General features: G+C 41.3%; 1 protein-coding gene across 4 annotated transcripts in view; it reads right to left on the bottom strand.

The window, feature by feature from the left end:
- LOC114154128 (protein unc-13 homolog B-like) overlaps positions 1-23014 on the bottom strand; it is a 139987-nt gene that overhangs the window by 55278 nt on the left and 61695 nt on the right. Inside the window, exons 1-3 of one of the 4 annotated variants that reach the window (XM_028032936.1) lie at positions 21119-21585; positions 1230-3985; positions 90-112 (exon numbers count right to left, since the gene is read on the bottom strand). The exons of the other annotated variants lie outside the window; for them this stretch is intronic. Coding sequence (XP_027888737.1) covers positions 90-112; positions 1230-3849 — 2643 coding nt within the window. The 5' untranslated portion in view covers positions 3850-3985; positions 21119-21585. Of the gene's footprint in view, positions 1-89; positions 113-1229; positions 3986-21118; positions 21586-23014 lie in introns of those variants that run through there. 4 annotated transcript variants of the gene reach the window in all.

Below are 23014 nucleotides of genomic sequence, written 5' to 3'. Positions count from 1 at the left end.
GTCTACCAGGATCAGTATAATCATAGCCACAGCAGAAAATGAACCACAGAACAAGAAGATAATTTTAAGACGGTTGGTTTTAAGGTGACCTGATCTCCATCTTGACTTCCATCTGTAAAACAGCGAGACAGAAACACACAGAAGAGACAAAAACAGTTATTGACCGGCTTTATTCATTGTGTAAAAACAACAGCGTTACAGTTTAAAAGCGGCACCAACCCTGAGTTTTTCCACAGATGGGGTCTGAGGTCATAAATGTTTCATTAACATGTATAATTTATCATGAAAAAGACTCCTAATATTTTCCCCGACCCCCGGTCTTTAATGTCCGACTTGCTTTCCGAGGAGATAATTAATGTTTTCTAATTCTGCAAATGGATCCTGCTGACGCCTTGGAGAGGAGCAAGGGAGTCCTGAGTGGCAGCTGATGCATTACTCACAAGTGGGAAGAAATTATCATTCAGAATAGACCATGGTACAATAAAATACCCCAGGGAACTTTAGATAAAAAGCAATAACTGCCAATCTCTAAATGGGTACCAGAGACAGTCCTTTTATCTCTGATAATCTAACAGAAATGATCAAAGAACTGGAGTCAAAAAAGGTCAATCAATCACCTATCAGAGCCGCAGACAGATAGCAGTAGATACATGTACAGCACTGTTCAAAAAGTTTTAAACTGATCCTATTTTCTTTGTTTTTCACCTCCTAATAGAAAAAGTTTCTGGTAATCTTTTAAAGTGGTTTTGATCGATAGATTGCCAAGCTTCAGTCCATTCCTGACCCTTTTTAGAGATTTCTCTTTATTGTTAAAGCCCATTAACCCTGACCTAAGAGGCATCCAGGCTTTAAAATGCTTTTATAGATAAACCTATTTTTGTAAGAAGTAACTCTCAGGTACAGTTTAAATGTGGTAGATAGTTTCATCTGTCCTTCACTTGACCAGTGGACAAGAATCTGTCCTGATAGGGACTCAAAAAAACTGAAGATGAAATGTGAACAGGCAATCAAAAACTTTAAAAGATTAAACAAAACCACAAAAATTATTGCTCAAGAGTTGTTCACCCCTGCTGAGATACAGAGATGCTAAAGATCACAGAGAGTGGTGGGGCAATTTTACACTTACCTAGTTTCCCTGGTTCAAAAAAGCTACTATAAAGAGGGTAAATACAGCTAAGTTTTTTTGCAATAACAAAGACAGGATGACCAGAGGTTAAAACAATGGCTACCTTGTTCCATTTCCTCCTGGGAGAAGGTGGACATGGTCATACTGACAAGGTTGCGTCTGGTCCCCCTCTTCTCCCGTAGAATCTGCTGAAAACTCCTCAGACACTTCAACTTGCATTCATCAATCTGGGTAACTTCTGTTGATGAATCTGCTGCGTCTCCCTCTGGTTTGACCTCTGAGCCTCCAGAAATGTCAGCTGCAGGCTGCAGTGGTTCCTCCAGTGTTGCAGGTTCATCAGCCTGAATTGAGGCTGGCAAGGATTCTGCAGTGATGTACTGGGAAAGCTGATCCTTATCACTAACATCTGCTGGGCCTTTTGAAATCTTTTCACCGACGCTGTCTCCAGGTAGGTCTATAAGGCCTTTGACTAAAGAGTCAGGATCCACAGATGGTTCTTCAAAACTTGGTGGGCTCTTGTTCCAATAAGGATAACTTTGGCAAGTCTTTAAGGGCTCCAGTGCAAGGCTTTCGCTGGTTTTCACATCTAAAGGCTCCACTGAAAAATTATTAGACGTTTGACTAGTACTATTTTTGGACAGATCATCAAAAGCATGAGCAGAAGTAATATCTTCATGGAATTGGTAAGAAGTTTGTTCTAAATATTCCTCGTAGGATCTTTTTAAAGGCAACTCATCAGAAGGCATTGATAGTTCAAAGTGTCCAGAATTTACGTCAACAGGTCCTTCAAGTTTGCGTAGTGCACCCCGCAAAGCAGACCTGAAATCAAGCACAGCTCGCCCTAAGCGTTTGACGGTTAAACCTCCAGCTGGGACATCTGCAGAACCGGGATCAGAGAGTCGGTTTTCCCAGCTTCGACTACTGTAAGGTCTTACAACACTGTCTCCAGAGGCACCTGAGAGACCCTCTGTCCAGGTCATAGCAGAACTCTCTTCGTAGCTTAAATAGGCTTCGGTTTCACTGTTTGTTGTAAAGGTCAGCTCATTTGTTTGATCAAACTCGAATTCCTCTGCTTCACTATCATGCACCTCAATCGAATGGTAACCTGAACTTTGAGGGTAGGACAAATCAGTAGAATATTCATGCCCAATAGACGAGCTTCCAATGCTGTTAGCAGCTGGATCGTGACTCCTGGACTGACTTTGAGGCCGTCTCAACCGTGATTGCCGTTCCTTCCTGCTTGAAGTGCTGGCAGGTGAGTTGTAATGCTTTCCAGAGCTAACAGAGAGAGGATCTGAGATTCCTGTGGATGATGAACCATATCCTCCTGCTCCTCTGTAGTGACCCCAGTGTCCAGCTCCTTCACAGTAGTGAGAACTTTTTCTGGCATTGTCCTCTACAGCCCTGAGGTAAGTGCTATCTTTATGCCACTTAGACTCCCTACTAACACTGTGTGGGGGTATAGTGTTAGCCCATTCTCTCTCATCACCAGCTCTTTGCTCCTTTCTTTCAAGACTAGATAATTGCGCTGGTAAGTCATACTCAGACTTTGAACTATGGCCAGAAGACAAAGAGCTAGTGCTTGGAAAATCTTGGCAATTTCCATGGTCAAGCAAGCTTAAGCTAAGATTTCTTGCTGTTGCACCTTCTGGTATATCTGAACTATGATCAGAAGTATCGTCAGCATCCTCCAGTTCCTGATGATCAGCTGTTGAAACAATTTGGGACACCTTCGGCCCTTCTAGCCTTGTTGGCAGTCGGACCCCATGTACACTGTGGTGCTCATAACCTGGCTGAACACAGTCCAGATCTGACTTTGCTACCGGGCTCCCTAAGCTACCATAAGCACTGACTGGCCGTCTACGTGTGGCTGATCCATCTTTGCTGCTAGAGCGAATGCCTTCGATTTCTAATAAAACAGCATCTACACATGAGGATACCTCCTCAACTGAGCCCCGCACTGAGCTCAGGTAATCCCTGAGGTCTGAGATTTCCTCTTGGATCTTGTTGATGCCTCTTAGCTCCTTCAGAATATGGTCAATGATGGCACTTGACGTCTCTTCTTTATCTTCATCTTCCAGAAGTGTATTTGGTAAAGCTCTGTTGAAGTTGTAGTCCAAACAGTCACCAGCAGAATATGGTCTTTTGGGCCGAATGCAAGGGGAAGTAAATTCTCGTGTTCCTGATGCAAACTTTGTCCCATTGATGTCTGGGCTGACTGGACTGTAAAGTGGGATTGGTTGGATGTCCTCTGGAGGTTCCCGGAGTCCACTCTCGAAGGATATCCGTTTTTGACTTCCTTGGCATCTGGAGCTTTTATGTTGTAAAGTGCAAGGTATTCTTATGCAACCCTCTCTGTTCAGCTCCACTTCTCCCACACATGGTGGCCCTGATACCATCGCATGTCGTTTAATGATCGAAGCTTTTGGAGGGCAGGCTTCAGCCCTCGGAATAACCTTCGGATACATGCTTCGGAGCTCTTTTCGACTGTCAGGTGCCTCCACCTCTTCTTCCTCCTGTTCAGTGCCCGGATAATAGAGCTGGGATTCGGGGGCATGGTGGTCTGCAGACCCTTGCAAAAGACGATGAATTTTGCCACGAATAACTAGTGCTACTTTGGGATTTGGAGCTCTCTTTTTAGGTGGGTGAGTTTTGGATTTTGCCCCACCTTTAGGAGAAACTCCTGCTCCATGTTGTCCATTGAAGCAATTTCTGGAGAACATTTTCTCATGAAAGCAAATTATATTCACTTAGTCTCCCACATTGTTGGTGGGAGATGTAGTCAAAGTTCTTGCAGAACCATCGTTCAATATTAAAATGTTTCCAAGTAGCTAAGAAACAAATGTCAGCAGTCCATAGCTATAGAGAAAAGAGAGAGAGAATAAAATGAAACATTATCCAGGTCACTTTATTACTTTGAAAAAGACAACACCTGAGGTTTAAATTGCTTGCTTGAAGAAAGTCAGCCATTCTTGAAGTTATCAAGTGAACAAATTCCAACAAAGTGTAATTTGTCAAGCTTATGAGTTTAAAAAGCATTCAAAATACTGGAAAAATACAGATATTTTGCAGCTTTTACTTGGGTTTGTGCATATATTCTTGTGTGTTCTATTTACAACACATTTCCCATCTTTGCCATGAAAACAAAAAACTACTTTCTAATATATTGATGTAGGTTTTAAGGTCACATGAGTAACTGGCCCTACCCTCTCTTTGCTTCATTGCTTGGGTTGTCATCACATACCATAATTTGAGTTGTCTCATGTCTCAAAGTGTAAATGTTTGCAAAACCATCCAGAGAGAAAATCAAGCAAAGGTTGGAAAGACAATAGACGATCCCTGATTTGTAACCCTGATCATTTTAACTCATGTTCAAGACTGAATATGCCTTCAGGATGAGAGATGAAATGCCCGGTTACCTTCCATTTAAGCACTTACGATTGTACTTAAACGTTAAATAACATTACAACATGTAAAGGTCAGGCTATAAACCATCTCCAGGTTGAATCGACCTCTTAGAGCTCCATGACCACAACAGAGCAGATGGGCCATGATTAATTAAACCTAAAAGCAAATTTCATTGGATGAACATTTAAGGCCCTCGTCTTTATGTTCAATGGAAAAAATTTGTTTTGGTCGGGCATGTTCCTGTATCCTCAGATGCAACAAAGAACCTATTGCTGCCCAATTAAAATTGCAAACATTCTTGGACGAACAATGAATTGTAAAATGAAGAATGTAAAACTGCTCCTGGATATCTGGACATAATTACATTTCCAGAACATGGATTCAGGTTTCTGCCTGGCAGGCATACACAGATATTCAGTCGCAGACATAAACGATCACACCTTAAAGTTAAAACACCCAATACAAAACTAAAACAGAAACTACTGATTTATCTGAGAGGGTTTGAGGTTTATAATCATCAAATTTAACATGTTTAGTCATTTTGAATTTATTTCAATAAGCTTCAATCAGTTTGTATATAAATCAATTAATTGCATGATAAATTAGAACAAGTTCAATAATTTTTATTAGAATGGTTTATCGTTTTTCTCTTTTCTTCAGTCTGCTGTTTTGGTCTCAACCGTTTATCACATTAACTTCTGGGATAAATAAACTTCTGTTATTGTGACAGGCCTATTAAAACATTAAAACATCCCATTTCAAATATCACTTCATAAAAAAGTATCAGCAAGTAGATAATATATTTAGCCAACGTGAAGGTTTATACATATTCCAAAGACAATTTAAGTTTAGTTACCAAATAAATTAACATTTATGAAGAAATGTAACGATAGTTTGCTGAGCCTGGTCTCTCTCACAGCAGAGAACCGTCTGCTGGAGCTTCAGGTTCAACGAATCGACATTGAATTAGCATCGCTAATACAATTAGAAAGCATATGTCCTTCATATTATTCAGCTCAGTGCATTTTTCCTTTTTATTTACATCTTCTTGGCAACAATCCCCAAATAATTTCAAGTTGGACTCGACCCAAACGGAGGTGCTTATACTCGGGGAGAAGTTCCAAGTGTCTACTTTGGTGCCAAGGCTCATTTTGGAGATTTGCTCCTTCATCTAGTTGAGAACAGAGTAATGCAGCTCCTATGCATTCATGCTGCAGAATAAAAGGAGGAAGGGAGGAATGGGATGTCGGCTAGTTTGGCCGTTTTCCAAATAAACATCTTTAACTTGCTGGAATGAGCACTTCCCAAATTACAGTGGATCAGGTCGATTACTCCCCATTCTCGTAACCCGTCTATTAATAAAACCCTGTTGCACTGGAAAAGAAAAACTAAATTATCACCTCATGTTTTAAATCTTCTTATTTCATAAGATCTTTCCTTTTCACAAGTGGAAGTATTATAACTTTCCCATGACCGCAAAGCTTCATAGTTTATGATTTGATCCTTGTGGCAATAAATTCTTGCCGATGTAGCATTTAAATAAAAGTATAAAAATTGAAGTGGGTTGGAAGAATTAAGTGAGAAGCTTAATGAAAGCTTGTTTGGCTGTAAGCCTGGAAGACACTGAAGGACAGAGAAAATGTTTGATTAAAACCTGCAGGTCAAGCTTTTAGAAAAATCACAAATCTGCCAACAATCCTTGGTAGACATGATGTGTTTGTTGTTTTTGGTTCGACAATCCCATTATGAGTAAAAGGCAGTTATTATTAATAAACTGTAAGTGTTTGTTTATAGAGTGAAGGTCGTTCTTGCAGATTCTGCCTCGATATTTGGGTTTCAGCTAATGGATAAAAGGTTTGCAGACCTTTATTCAGGTCTGACTACAAGTTGTTTCCATCCACTAACAGCATCTCTTATCATGCAGTCACTGGAAACAGGGAGTCAGAAGATCATGTGGCAGCAACTTAAAGCATCTGGAAGAAACAAGGACGACTTTTTGGAATTTAAACTGAGCTTAAAAATTGAGAAATATTTCAGATTATGAAAAGACAAACCATGTTTGGAGGCACCATCTATAGTTGAGACCAGATATTTAGATAAACTGGATAAAAATACTTTTTTTTCTCACTGTCATAAGTTAAATCAGACCAAATTGTTCTTGTACTAGGTTAGTTTGAATTACCAAAATTATTTATATGTGATAAATGTCATGAAACATAGCGAGAACATTTTTTAGCAATGTTTTTGTAACAGAAATTCAGCAGTTCACAAGCATTTGGTCAGTATCGGGGATAATCGTCTTTAAACTGTTTGAGCCACAAACTGGTTAAAGGAAAAAAACGTCAACATTTTGGCCATCACAAAGCTGCAATCTCAAAGGCATGCCCGAGGGTGGCAGGCTGCAAAATGGACTCAGCTCCACCAGTTCTGTCAGGAAAAATGGACCAGAACTCCAGCAGACGATTGTGAGAAACCTGTGGAAGGAAACCTTAAAGTCATCCACATTAAGGCGGCGGCATGCATTTCCCAGGCACATAGTGCCATTTTATAGCACAATCAAGTAATTATGTTACTTCCAATTGTTATAAAAATGCTATATATATCAAATATGACTTAAAAGAAATTTGACTTTGTAATTTACCGCCTTGAAATTGGGCCTCTTTCTCTTTAAAAACTCCTGCTCTTTCTGAAACTTCAGGAAGTCATCACATCATGGGTCCTCCCTTTAGCAACGTTTTTACCACCATTGCTCTGAGAAGTAGCTCCTATAATGTGTTTGCTAACTGCTGCTGGCTAGTCTGAAGGAGCTGGGGAGGGCTTGGAAACTTGGAAACTGCATCTCTGAGGAGGAGCTGCGTCTCGAAGGCGGAGCTAGGTCCACCCAGGCGTTTTACGCAGCTGAATGGTTGCCATGGAGATTAAAGGATTTTTCAAACATGCATGAATGAATCAAAGCAAAACTCCAGGTGTGTTTATGATGAGGGAATCACTTTATGATGTAAAGCTCTAAAAAGTCAATTTTACATAACACTGCCCCTTTAAATATAATTATCCCTGATACTGACCAACTATATGTAACACTTCGCTAAGTGTTCTTGCTTTTAGCAAATAGAAATTATTTTGGTAATTCTAATTAACCTAAAACATGTTTGGTCTAATTTAACTTCAGACTGTGAGTTACACAAATTGTCTTTTTATTTGTGCTGATTTCTTACAAATTAACCCTCTAATCTAAAAGTTGTTCCTCATCAGCACAATCATCATCATCAGATGCTGGTTTGAAAATGTTTGAAAGCGTTTTTCTATAATTCACACGAGTGTGAGAGGCTAATTTTAACAGTCAGGCTACAGTTCACCATTCCCACCATCTGTTTCTTCCCTTTGCGCCTCATGAGAGCCTGGATTTATCAGACACATATTCTCCTGTTGCCTCATTTATAAAAGAGTTTCCACAGATGTCATACTTGGAAGTAAAATTATTAAATCACAATTAATTAAAAAGTTATAACTTGATAAATTATAATAACACATCTAGTGTCTCTATAAACTACAAACTTCTCTTTAAATATATTTATCATTTCTCATAGGCCTGTCCTGATAATAAATTTTGCTAGATTATAAGTTGTCTGTGAAGTTGTTGTGATAAACAATTATATTTTTGTTTTGAGACAATTATTGAGTAATATAATGGCATAATAATGGAAGAATACATTCTCAACTTTAAAATTAAATGATCGTTTAACACTATAACTATAAGACATTTTAAATATCCAAAATAAATAAACAAAACGACAAATAAAGTTAATTATTTAGTCTGTAAACAAAATTATCCTTCAAAAAAAGGCTACGAGAGACCAAAGCTGCAGACTTCATTATTCAGTTTTGGTTGAAAGAGAGGCAAAAAAGAGAAATTATTGAGCTTGTTTTAATTCATCATTTGATTAATTGATTTATTACTTATTGTGACAGTTCTAATTCCCACATACTGACTCTGCTCTGACCTTAAATATGCTAAACAAAGCAGCGTTTTTGGCCTGTAACTCCAGATGAATGATGAATTCATAAAGAATTGTCCTTCCAGGAATCAGATTGAGCTCAACAATTTCGTCAAAGCCTTTTTTCATAATGGCTTTCTCTCTGCCTGGTCCAAGCCTTGTAAAAGCTCAGCAGCAGGTTTCCTTTTCAAAAGGCTGTACGTTTATTGATCTGCGTTTTAAATGCACTCTTGTAGCCAGGCAGACAAATTTTGCCTGGTTGCATCCAGACTGTGAATCATAAAGAATCTAAAGTGGACGACAAACTGCACCGTGTGTCTGCATGACATAGTGGATCCATTTAAATTAATAAAACTATTGCCCAGTGAAGAGCTTTTTCATTTTGACAAACTTATAGAAACCTGAATTGAATATTAAAATGTACAAACGTGAAAACAGCAGCTTAAAAAATCAGTTAATCACAAAGTCCAAAACTTAAATCTATATCCAGGTTTATCTTGTTAACTGCATAATTTAAGTAAAGCATTTATAACTTTGACCACGAGCTGCATTTAGTGGCATAGAAAACAATTGTAGATGCAGCAGCTATAAAAAGCAAACATTACAACACAATTTTTTGTAAAAGTTTCCAATTGTTCTTAGAAAAATAACAATCAGCAGACTTCTGCTAAATGCCAGTTAAATACGGTATCTATGAGTATCAAAAATCAGAAAGTGCATATTTGCTTTTTGTGCAACGAGCATGAAATTATGTTAGTGACAAGGAGCGCCTGATAAAAAGTAAATACCGCCGTTAGGGGAAGGCTTAATTCAGAAGAAAAGAATGACAGCTAGAAGAATAGCAGGCAGCTGGCTGAGAGGAAAAGAAAGAAAGAGCCCAGAAACAACAAAATGTTCGACACTGAAGTAAAATGGATAAGAATGACGGGTGGTAATTTTACTGAGTAAAGAGAAGAAGACAAAAGCGATCCAAAGATTATTTTCTCTCTTTACCAGCAAAAGCTAACGCGGAATTAGTACAATTCAGAAACACGGTGGCTAACAAATGGTGGTTGTGGCTCCGCTTGGCCATTTTTACCAACAGCCTCAGTTTACATTTCACAACACAAAAAGGAAAAAAAGGTGAACACTCGAAGGTGAGCTAGGCTAACAAAAACAGAACCTTTCAACAGTGCTTGGATAGAATATCCCACATGCTAACAGGCTAACATGCTAACTTGGTTGATCAAGTGTCCCACAAACAGTTAGCAAGCTAAGAAGACAAGCCGTTTCAAAAACCTCCCGAATATAACGTCAAAAATCAGCAGCCACTGACCCCTCACCTGGTAACCCCAGCCCGTTGCCTAGCAACCCCAGCAGAGCTCCACCTGTCGCCTGGCAACCCAAGCTGAGTTCTAAGACATTTGGACAGATTTATCCTGGATCCTAAAATCCCATTATTTCAGAATGATTTTGTGAAAGAAAAATGCAATGAACATGTTTTTTATAACTATTGTAACTTGTTCAAGGAAACATAAGAAGCAGCATTCAGCTTCTATGCACCACAAATCTGGAACAAACGTCCAGAAAACTGCAAAACAACCGAAACACTGAGTTATTTTAAATCAAGGCTAATACCTCACATGTTTAGAACTTATTTTAATTTATAAGAACTGGAACATTGATCAATACATTTGAAGTATATTTGATTATGATATTTGACAAAATGTAATGTGTATTGCTTGGCTCATATGTGGTTATTCTGTTGTTTTTAATGGTGTAAAGCACTGTTAAATGCCTTGTTGCTGAAATGTACTATAAAAATAAACCTGACTTGCCCAGAAATAAGAAATACCGCCACCTGTAGGTGGGAGTTAGCATCACTGAAACCCAGTTCCATGAAAAAAGCAAGGATTTGATTTATTTTGTATGAACTTCCATAGAAAACTGCAGTTACTGATTAATATGTATTTCATAAGTGAAAGTGACACTGAATTCAGTCTAATGTGGCGTCATGCACATCACAGCAGTTCAAACAAGCTTTCTGCCAAATTTATGTTTTATATAACATCTATCTGAGAAATCCATTTCAAGGGTCCTAAAGCCTCACCTTGGTGTTCGGCAACATAAATTCAAACATGTTAATTTTAAAAACAAAGTCATGAGTATTCAAGTACAAAGTTAATGCAGGCAGATGATCAAAGCACCACTTTAACGGGATCTTGTCTTTGAAAGGAGAACAACCTTAAGTTATCCTGAAGAGCAGGCATTATCCCTGAAGAGTGGCTGCAGTAAAACACCGAGTGGATTGAGTCATGGCTGAGTGGGGCGTTGGGATTGCTGTCACCTTCATTAGCCTAATTCTCCATCACATCACTGTAATTGATTTACCATCACCACTCCACCTCCGTTCAGTCATTTTTCAAACACAATCTGCTCATAAGTACAATAAGAACGTCCTATTTCTATAAATATCACACCTAACTGCACCAATTGGGTGTGATGTGGAAGTAACTACTTTTCTTTGGGATGAACAGTAACAGAGTACATTTACTTGTACTTTGGAATTACGCCATTGTCGTTAAGTGTTTCTAGCAAAGCTGCTGATTTCATTCAAACTCGGCAATGGAGACATTTGGAGAAACTCAAGTGGAGAAACTAAAAATAATGAAAATGTAATTTTTTTTATATTGACGTTTTCACAGATGGTGTAGAGTTTTTGTAACGGAGCGGTTCTAAACGTTAATGTCAGAAAACTACAGCAATGTACTCATATTTGAAAATATTACTTGTACTTCTGAATATCTGAGTATTTTTAATTTCTCAGAGGTGGGTAAAGTACCCAAAAAGTTTACTCAAGTACAAGGAGGCTGTCCAAAAGATTACTAGAATAAAAAAATATTCACAAGTACTGAGAAACTGGTCAAAACCTTAACCAAAATATAAAGTTAAGTGGAAATTTGGGTTAAGTGGAAATCTCCTCCATGGGCTGCCACCTTATCGTGGTGGAGGGGTTTGAGTGCCCCAATGATCCTAGGAGCTATGCTGTCTGGGGCTTCATGCCCCTGGTAGGGTCACCCAAGGCAGACAGGTCCTAGGTGAGGGACCAGACAAAGTACAGCCCGAAGACCCCAATGATGAGTAAAAACATTGGACTTGGTGTTCCCTCGCCCGGACACGGGTCACCGGGGCCCCACTCTGGAGCCAGGCCTGGAGGGGGGGCACGATGGCGAGCGTCTGGTGGCCGGGCTTTTACCCATGGAGCCCGGCCGGGCTCAGCCCGAAGAGGAAACATGGGCCCCCCCTCCCATGGGCCCACCACCCGTGGGAGGGGCCAAAGGGGTCGGGTGCATTGTGTGATGGGTGGCGGCCAAGGGAGGGGACCCTGGCGGTCCGATCCTCGGTTGCAGAAACTGGCTCTTGGGACGTGGAATGTCACCTCTCTGGTGGGGAAGGAGCCAGAGCTAGTGCGTGAGGTCGAGAGGTTCCGGCTAGAAATAGTCGGTCTCACCTCGACGCATGGCTCTGGTTCTGGAACCAGTCTCCTTGAGAGGGGCTGGACATACTTCCACTCTGGAGTTGCCCAGGGAGAGAGACGTCGGGCAGGAGTGGGCATACTTGTTGCTCCCCATCTCGGCGCCTGTACGTTGGGGTTCACCCCGGTGAACGAGAGGGTAGCATCCCTCCGCCTACGGGTGGGGGGACGGGTTCTGACTGTCGTTTGTGCTTACGGGCCGAACGACAGTTCAGATTACCCACCCTTTTTGGAGTCCTTAGAGGGGGTACTGGAGAGTGCTCCTCCTGGGGACTCCCTTGTTCTGCTGGGGGACTTCAACGCTCACGTGGGCAACGACAGTGAGACCTGGAGGGGCGTGGTTGGGAGGAACGGCCCGCCCGACCTGAACTCGAGCGGTGTTCTGTTGCTGGACTTCTGTGCTCGCCATGGATTGTCCATAACGAACACCATGTTCAAGCATAATGGTGTCCATATGTGCACTTGGCACCAGGACACCCTAGGCCGCAGTTCGATGATCGACTTTGTCATCGTTTCATCGGATCTGCGGCCGTATGTCTTGGACACTCGGGTGAAGAGAGGTGCGGAGCTGTCCACTGACCACTACCTGGTGGTGAGTTGGCTCCGGTGGTGGGGGCGAAAGCCGGTCAGACCTGGCAGGCCCAAACGTGTTGTGAGGGTCTGCTGGGAACGTCTGGCGGAATCCCCTGTGAGACGGAGCTTTAACTCCCATCTCCGGCAAAACTTCGAACACGTCCCGAGGGAGGTGGGGGACATGGAGTCTGAGTGGACCGTGTTCCGTGCCTCCATTGTCGAGGCGGCCGATCGGAGCTGTGGCCGCAAGGTTGTCGGTGCCTGTCGCGGCGGCAACCCTCGAACCCGTTGGTGGACACCTTCGGTGAGGGATGCCGTCAGGCTGAAGAAGGAGTCCTATCGGGCCTTTTTGGCCTGTGGGACTCCGGAAGCAGCTGATGGGTACCGGCGGGCGAAGCGGCATGCGGCTCGGGCGGTTGCTGAGGCAAAAACTCGGGCGTGGGAGGAGTTTGGAGAGGCCATGGAGAAAGACTTCCGCACGGCTTCGAGGCGATTCTGGTCCACCATCCGGCGTCTCAGGGGGGGGAAGCGGTGCAGCACAAACACTGTTTACAGTGGGGATGGTGTGCTGCTGACCTCTACTCGGGACGTTGTGGGTCGGTGGGAAGAGTACTTCGAAGACCTCCTCAATCCCACCAACATGCCTTCCACTGAGGAAGCGGAGCCTGGGGACTCTGGGTTGGGCTCTCCAATCTCTGGGGGCGAGGTCGCCGAGGTGGTTAAAAAGCTCCTCGGTGGCAAGGCCCCGGGGGTGGATGAGATCCGCCCGGAGTTCCTTAAGGCTCTGGATGTTGTAGGGCTGTGTTGGTTGACGCGACTCTGCAATATCGCATGGACATCGGGGGCAGTTCCCCTGGATTGGCAGACTGGGGTGGTGGTCCCCCTGTTCAAAAAGGGGGACCGGAGGGTGTGCTCCAATTATAGAGGGGTCACACTCTTAAGCCTCCCTGGCAAGGTCTATTCAGGGGTCCTGGAGAGGAGGGTCCGTCGGACAGTCGAACCTCGGATTCAGGAAGAGCAATGTGGTTTTCGTCCTGGTCGTGGAACACTGGACCAGCTCTACACCCTCGGCAGGGTCCTGGAGGGTGCATGGGAGTTCGCCCAACCAGTCTACATGTGTTTTGTGGACTTGGAGAAGGCGTTCGACCGTGTCCCTCGGGGAGCCCTGTGGGGGGTTCTCCGGGAGTATGGGGTACCGGGCCCTTTGATACGGGCTGTCAGGTCCCTGTATGACCGGTGTCAGAGTCTGGTCCGCATTGCCAGCAGTAAGTCGGGCTCGTTTCCGGTGAGAGTTGGACTCCGCCAGGGCTGCCCTTTGTCACCGATTCTGTTCATCACTTTTATGGACAGAATTTCTAGGCGCAGCCAAGGTGTTGAGGGGATCCGATTTGGTGGCCTTAGGATCTCATCTCTGCTTTTTGCAGACGATGTGGTCCTTTTGGCTTCATCGGATCGTGATCTGCAGCTCTCGCTGGAGCGGTTCGCAGCCGAGTGTGAAGCGGCCAGGATGGGGATCAGTGCCTCCAAATCCGAGGCCATGGTCTTGAGCCGGAAAAGGGTAGAGTGCCTTCTCCGGGTCAGGGGGGGTGTCCTGCCCCAAGTGGAGGAGTTTAAGTATCTCGGGATCTTGTTCACGAATGGGGGAAGAAGGGAGCGGGAGATTGACAGGCGGATTGGCGCAGCGTCTACCGTCAAGCGGGCGCTGTACCGGTCCGTCGTGGTGAAGAGAGAGCTGAGCCAAAAAGCGAAGCTCTCGATTTACCGGTCGATCTACGTTCCCACCCTCATCTATGGTCATGAGCTTTGGGTCATGACCGAAAGAACGAGATCGCGGATACAAGCGGCTGAAATGGGTTTTCTCCGTAGGGTGGCTGGGCTCTCCCTTAGAGATAGGGTGAGAAGCTCAGTCATCCGGGAGGGACTCAGAGTAGAGCCGCTGCTCCTTCACATCGAGAGGAGCCAGTTGAGGTGGCTTGGGCATCTGGTCAGGATGCCTCCTGGACGCCTCCCTGGTGAGGTGTTCCGGGCACGTCCCACCGGGAGGAGGCCCCGGGGAAGACCCAGGACACGCTGGAGAGACTATGTCTCTCGGCTGGCCTGGGAACGCCTCGGGATTCCCCCGGAAGAGCTGGAAGAAGTGGCCGGGGAGAGGGAAGTCTGGGCCTCCCTTCTGAAGCTGCTACCCCCACGACCCGACCTCGGATAAGCGGAAGAAGATGGATGGATGGATGGATGGATGGATGGATGGATGGATGGAAATTTGGGTATTTCAAAGATCAAAATTAAAATTATCCATATAAACATCATTATAAAATAAAATCAGACATAGCAAACATTTTCCCAAATCAGTTTGTTTCAATAAAAAACTGATGAAACTTTAACAAAAGCTGCATGTGTCTGTGTCTGGTGCATTTTTAAAACATGTTTGTTTTTCATTCAGTGGGAAGAAAATACAGACACTTTATTTACATAAGAGTAAAGATACTTTATGGTAAAGTTACTCAAGTTCTCAGTAAAGTAAAAAAAACTCAAAAAGTGTGTTTAATACTGAAGTAAACGTATTACTGTCCACCACTGCACAAACCTGCAGTGAGGAAAACGTTGGCAGAGTCGTTCAGCAGCCGCCGTGCCGGAGCGAGCGGCGGGAATGTTGGGAAGTGGAAAGTGTAATCACTTTCCGGAGCAAATTGAATGAGCCCCTTCTGTGCCTTCTCCTTCATCCCAACCCGACTCTCCCTCCTTGTTTCCTTAAATGAGCGCCTCTTGCATGAACCGCCGCTGGCCGGCTGCCATCGGTAACCCGATGCGAATGACAATGGGCGGCCTCCTGAGGCTAATTGATTTAGGTTTCGCTCAGCCATTTAAGAGATGCCAAACAACGATGCTGCTTGTTGTTTCGGCCAATTCAGAAAAGAAAAGAAGAAAAAAAACTCGGGTTTAAATGGAAAGTTTCCTCCTTTCAGGCGACTGATAAACAGCCCTAGAAATCTCTGCCTGAAGCAATTGCTCAATCTCTTGATATTGCATGTCTTTTTGTTTTGTTTGAGTTTTTCTAATTGCTGTAATTTATTGGACATTATGGAAAACTCTCAGATTTTAAAATTATTCTTCAGGTATATGGAAGACAAGAAAAATGGGCCGACTCCTTGTTGTGATTGTTGTGCAATTTGCAATAATCTTCGTCATTTTCGCTTTATGTTTGAAGCAGAAGGGCAGTCAACACCACGACTTAGCATCTCAGGGCTTTGGATTCTCCAACAATGAGTTTCCAACTGAAATCTTTCAGTATTCCAGACGTAATCTGTCAGACTTCTGGTAACTTATTTTTTATATACATTATACATTCAGACATGTTTTTTCTTTATTGTGTGAAAACGTTTGCTGCCACTAACCGTGAGCCAAGTTTGAGTTTATCTTCTTAGGACAACATCTTCCTGTTTTTTCCATAATTAAGCTGAAATGCATGTATTTGTATTGAACCGTTTTAGTACAGTCAGTGTAAAGTGATAACTACTCACCCAGACGAGGAGATGTGATTTTCTCCTCTTCTTAGCAGATTGTTAATCTAAGCTACTATCTAAAGCTCTCCACATAAAACTAATGCAAGAATGGCTGACAATGATACAAAGGGTGTGGTGCGCAGGAGACATTTGACCAGCCCAGTAATCATTAGCAGTTGTATGGCAAGCTGTTGTGTATTTATTCTATACACAATAAGCCTTATTTTTAATTACCAGCTCCAATGCATGATAGTTTAATAATGCCATTAAGCAGGGGCGTTTTAACAAGTGCCACACAATATGAGTAAATGTTGAGCATATGTCACAACATTAGAGGCTGAAATGACTTTTTAAGACCTTCTTAAGACCATTATGAACTAAATTTAAGTCCTGTATCAAGACAGAAATATATATAAATACATACATATATACCTGATAAATATATAAACAACCGGTGCTAAAATTGTATTTAATCATGATAGATGCATGAAAGCTAGCTAGCTAGTGTATATTAGCAGCTAGCTAGGGGTAGATTAAGCCCTCTCGAGTCACAGAAAGTAATGAAGATGTCAGCAAGGGACTCAAACTTTTGCCTGACAGAAAAGAAAAGAGAAAAAAAACTATGTGGAATATAAGACATTAAATATTCCTCACACTGTAAAATTTAAAGCCCAGGCTTAAGATGAATTTAAGACTTTTTAAGGATGCACAGAAAATGAGTAGATTAACATGCTTTCTAAAGTATCCCCACACCAAACTACTGCAAGAATGGCTAATAGTCATGACACACACCAAAAGTGGTGGAAACTTGACAAGACCGAGGGTCATATCATGGGAGTACAATACTGGCTTTTATAGTTCATCAAACCAGACTAGAACTGGAGTCTAAACATGTACCACCTAGTGTTCAAACAATTCAAAATGACTTAGTGTTTACCAAGTTACAGCCAATTTATTTTGTTTTTGTCACATTTGGAGACGTTTTTCAGTTCTGTACCACCATATCATTTGGACAATGGTCCCTGCAGGACACATTAGTCTCCCTCCATCCCTCAACTCATTTAACGCTGCGGTAACACGGCGCACAGTGACCACTGTTCCCTCCGATTCCTTCATATACCTTCAAGGCATTCAGTCTATTAACCACCTGTCATGCTTGGACTAAACCAGACATATTTTCACCAGACTTGTACTTCTGCTCTTATTAGGCCATTATTTATAAGTTTGACTGCATTCATGTATTTATGGTTTGTTGGCCTAGAAAGTCCGGTTTGTTTATGGAGGTGTGAATGCATAACTGGACTCTGATGTGGACCAACAAAGAAGTGAACTCTGGTCCGCCTAAAACCTCGGTCTCCGTTTGGTTGAAGTGAACAATGGCACGGTTTGAATGCATATGTGAACGCCAAATGGACCAAAAACTGCTCCAAATGCAGTAAGTGGAATATAGTGCAGGGCATTCTGGGTAAATGCAATCATAACAAACATGCTAACTAGCGCTAACAGGAGAAATGGCTTGTGTTTTGTTTTGTTTTTTTTACCAAAGATGCAACAAAAATCCTACAACAGCTAAAATTTGGCACTACTCCATTTTTGTTAACATTTTGTGTCTTCTTCAGAAGTTTCATGTCGTTTTCTTTAGTGGTTTTTGATACAGCGCCCCCACAGGCGAGGAGGGGAACAGGTTTTTCTATTAGTTTGGTTTGTTTGACACGGGGAAAACAAACCACAACAGCTGAAAATGTAACAGTATGTAACACTATCAGGTGTGAAAACACCCTAAAAAACTATATACACATTAGGTTCTCCTGCAAAAACACATCTTACAAAGTTTTTTTAAAAACTTTTTAAAATCTAGTTTCTAGTGCAAATCTCTTGAAATAAGACAAAAGTAATTCATAAGTAACTTTTCAGGAAGATATAAGAGCTTGTTTTAAGTCAATAATTCCTTAATATTTATGAAAAAGCTCTTGTTACAAGTGAAATTAAGAATATTTCACTTATAATAAGCCAGTGAAAAAAACAGCCCGTGGAACCAGTACTTTTTCATCAGTATTAAGGAAATATTCACCTGAAACAAGCTCCTAAGTCTTGCTAAAAAGTCACTTGTAAGTTAGTTTTGTCTAATTTCAAATGTACTCTGATATTTACACTAGAGACTAGATTAAAAAAACTTTGTGTTGGCCGTTACTGGTTCAATTCGCTCCATTACCAATTCATAAATTCTGTATTTTTTCATTTCTGCTTCATGAAGAGAAAATCCAGTCACCAAAACATGCAACATGTTTATTTAACCGGTCGTCGTCTGTCCAAAACAAGAAGTCTTTTCCAGGAGACACTGTCATACGCCTGAACAATAACTAAAGAACTACTTCCTGCTTACTTCAAATTAAAAAGTCTCGAGCCTATATCTTCAAGTATATATACTTTATATCTGAGACTTATGAAAAAAGCAACCTAAACTAAATAGTGCTCCAGCAGACAGATTTCACTTTGGCCAGAAAATTCTTGACATTTTGTTACTAGTGAGTCCGCATCAGGCGGAAACTGGAATTTTAAATGAGTGTGTCCTATATGTGGCACTTATAAATGTCAGTGTGTCCATTGAGTGAATGCCTGCATAGCTTAGACTTTCACCCCTCCATAGTTCATGCACCCATTGTTTGATTGAAGGCATGAAAATCGTTGTGGCCTTTCGCAGTATCAGGCAATGACGGACGTGCTGGATATTGTCTTCATTGTACGCCGGTCTAAATGTGAAGAGGTCGAGAGTATTTTCTTAGACTGAAATTATTTGAGTTATCATCTAAACAAGCAGTTAATCTGGAAATGCTGCGTCTAACTCACTTTTTAATTGCTTTTATGCCTTTTAAATCGGCAAAGTGACCATTAGTAGTCTCGTTTTTATAAAGTAATAGTGCTGATTCTGGGTTTAACAGACACAACTGTTAAATATTGTTTCCAAAACCAAATCCATTAATCGCTGATAAAACCTCTACATCCTAAACTGTGATGCAGTGGCTTTGTGATGACTCTTGGTTTTTAATTTTCTATTTTCTGGACACACAAGTAGCCAAATAGTTTTTAATATAACTGATTAAATTACTGGTGGACTTTTAATAACTCTGGGCAAAACATGATTTAATAAATTAATCCGGGAAGAGCTTTACATCCATACTGTGATGATAAACAACCTTGCGTTGAATGTGTTGTTATAGTGTTTTTGAATTTGACTTTACACCAGAGCATGACTGGTAATGAATCACTTTCTATGACCTGATTACAGGTGATTATTTGGGATAAGCATGGGGGCTCATTGTAATTCTGTTTGGACCAGATGCAGTTAGCGCTGCTGTGATTGGTTCAGGTCAAGCGAGTTTCAAAGGCCTCGTTCAGAAATAAACACACGAGATATACAGACAAATCCTGGAGATCAATATACAAATCAGAGCATTTTCTAAAAGGTTAAATAATTTTTAAAAAATTAAAAGGTAACTAAATTTACATTATTAGAATTACTAACTGATAGAATAACTCCCATTGTGGTAAGAAATTTTATAATCAATCCATCCAACTGTGAACATATCCATCCATCCATTTTCCATCTATCCTTCATTTTAAAACCAGAAAGCAGACCACAGAACAGGGCATTCTGGGTAAATATGGCCAAAATAAACGCGCTAACTACTGTAGCACTAGCAATTCTCTTACCAAAGACAAAAGAGAATTGCTCAATCTGACACTACTCCATTTTAGTTATTTTATGAAGAAGGAAGCTGCACTCAGTGTCTTCTTCTGAGGTTTCCATGTTGTTTCTTTCAGGGGTTCTTGGTGCAGCGCCCCCACAGGCGAGGAGGGGAACAGGCTTTTCAAAGTGTTTGGTTCGACACATTGCAGTTTGAAAGAGGACCACATCAGCTGAAAATGTTAAAAAATTGCAGTTTTGTACCCAAATCGAACCGAATCTACCAAACTACCAAGTATGAAAAGACCATAAAACTGTTCATCCATTGTTTGCAGTCGCTTAATCTTTGCAGGGTCAAAGGGCACTCGTGCCTATCAGATTGGGCAAGAGGAGAGGTAGAACCTAGAAGAGTCACCAGTCCGTGACATGGCAACATAGACATTCAGTCACACACTTACACCTCAAGAGACCAATTAAGCTAAAAGTCATGGAGAGAACGCACACAGAACCTGTCCCATTGCCTCCATTCCACTCCGCATTGATGCAGTTATCCATGTAAAAACATCCTAAATATAAGTAAACATGAAGTGCTAGCTGTATTAGACATACTTTGTTATAGGAGACCCACACTTTTAATAATAAAAGATCCAGCTCACTTTTATTTTTAAAGCCACTGTCCTGATAGCAGTTTTTATTTTATTTTTTTCATTTTGAAGGCTGCTTCACTTCCAAAGAAGAACATTTTAATACCTCTACAAGACTCGCATCGCATCACTCGCTTCTCCAAAAAAAAGTCCAAACTTACAGGTCAAGTATTTAGCCAAAAAGCCAATAGTACCAATTAATATGATTAATTAATATGATCATTTATGACCCTTCTAGTGAATATCTGAGCTCTCAAACCTCGACTTGCTACCGAGTGAGGCGTCACGATTAGTGAGCAGTTTGCAGAGGCTGCACAGACTTTATTTTTGGTTTCCATTTTTCTTTCTCCAAGCTAAATGCCAAATAAGAGCAGCCGGTGGAGGGAATTAGAAGCAGAAAGAGGACAGTATATAAATAAAAATAGTTTGGAAGTGAAGAAAGAGGTGGCTGGAAGGGAACAGGGGAAAAGTTCTGTTTCCTAACAAAATTACTTTTTAATTGGAGAGTGAGATGGCAAAGAGAGGAAATGTGTTTTGTTTTGATCACACAAAATAGATACAGACTTTTCTAATCGAGCAAAATGTAAATTTATTTGACGTCTAACCAGCTCAAAAGAAGCTCGAAGCTCTTTATTTTTAGTCTCTTTCATGCATTTTCTGAGAGAACACCTACCTGAAATCAGTCAAACTTTCACACAACGATCCAAGCTTCCATAAAAACACTAAAATCCCACATCAAGACCGACAGACCGACAGCGCTTCTACTTAAAAAATGTTGGGGAAAAAAGCCTTCAAGATGATCCATAATCCGTTTAGATTCATAATGAATTCGGAGACTTTCGTGCATCAAGTGTTGATGTAGAAAAAGAAGAAAAGTTGCCGGGTTTTCCAGGTCTGGGATGTTGACGGGCGTGACTTTCCCTGCACGTCCTGAACGCTCCCGTTTCTGGATCGCGGCTCTCAGCGTCTCTTCCACCCAGCTCAAACCACGACGTCTCCTCCTCTTTTTTCTCTCGCTGTTTCATTCTGTTGCTCCCTCTTTCTCTCATCCTCCTCTATCTGCTTAATGATTTTTACTCTTTCCCTCCTCCTCCTATTAGCTCCACTGATCACAGCTTGTTGCACAGCTGACAGAAGCGCAACATCTCCAGCGCTACCTCTCCTCCCTCTCGCTCACCGTCTCTCTCTCTCACCTCCTACTGTTCCTATCAGTTTTCACTTTTCACACTCCAGCTGATACACATATGCCAGAGCAGAGGACGCACATGCACATTATGCATCGATTTCTACCAGAAATACAGTTAAATGCTGCTTTATCAGTCCAACTGGACACCATAGAAGAAGACAAGATGGATGTCGCTTCAGCAGAAAAAGGTGATTTGTAACGATTAGGTTAGGTTAGGTGGGACTTTGTTAAACCAGGGGAAATTATGAGGTAATCTCATGCTGATATACATAACCGTCCATAAAAATATATTTAAAACCTTAAAAAATACAATAAAATGCACAATAAATGTGTAAAATCTGGAGTTAGGGGCACTTAATTGAAGAATAATTATAGATAATTAAATAATCACGTAAAAGGATGAAATCTTTTGTTATTTAATTGAATTGTAACCTGAGGATTTATATTCGACTACAACAAATATGAACAATCATGGGCGCAAAAACACAAAATCTAACCAAGTTTTTTCTAGTGGGAATATCTTAGTCCATTTGAAATAAGGCAAAACTAACTCATAAGTAACTTTTCAGCAAAATACAGGAGCATGTTGTAAGTCAATGATTCCTTAACTTTGATTTTAAAAAAGCATTGGTTTATTGGCAGATTATTTCACTTATAACAAAACATTTTTCCAATGTTAAAAGCGAAATAATCTGCCAATGTAAGCAGCATTTCTTCATAAATATGAAGGAATTACTGACTTAAAGTGAGCTCCTGTTTCTTACTGTAAAGTTACTTTTGTTTTATTTCAAGTGAACTAAGATATTTGCACTAAAACTAAAATAGACATACTTTGTAAGATTTTGTGTTTTTTGCAGTGAAGGTCTCATCTGTAAATGGAGGTTGATCGTTTGTGCCTATTTTTTATGAATTTCTTTTTACTCCACTGGAGATTATTATTCATAAAAGCATGAAGCTTTCCACTGTTTTGGTCAAAAAGGTCTAGAATGTTTCTTCCTTTGTGGCCTGTGGACAGAGATGTGACTTGTGCCTCATTAAAAAGCCATTAGCATCCAACGCTCCGGCCACTGGATGCTCGGCATTTGGACTCAGGCAATCAACCTGAATGTTGAAGCTCATTTTACTCGTAATCAATATGACAAAACCAATATGGCCGACATAAAAAGCACGAAAACAGACAACGACACGCGTGCTGGGAATAAAACTTGGCCCAGAGGAATCATCAGAATAATAGGTTTACAGTTTAATAACAAGCTGCTTTTCTGGAACTGTCTGCAAAAAAACCTCTTTGTACATTTTACCTGTGTTAAATTTAAACTGGGCAATAAAAGGTTGGAAAAAGAATAATTTGTTAAGATTACACCCAATTTCAGTGATTTCATT

The sequence above is a fragment of the Xiphophorus couchianus genome, chromosome 12, assembly GCF_001444195.1.
Source record: "Xiphophorus couchianus chromosome 12, X_couchianus-1.0, whole genome shotgun sequence".
In the NCBI taxonomy this organism is placed as follows: domain Eukaryota; kingdom Metazoa; phylum Chordata; class Actinopteri; order Cyprinodontiformes; family Poeciliidae; genus Xiphophorus; species Xiphophorus couchianus.
The sequence above is the reverse complement of the archived record's forward strand: the minus strand, read 5'-3'. Positions and strand labels throughout refer to the sequence as shown.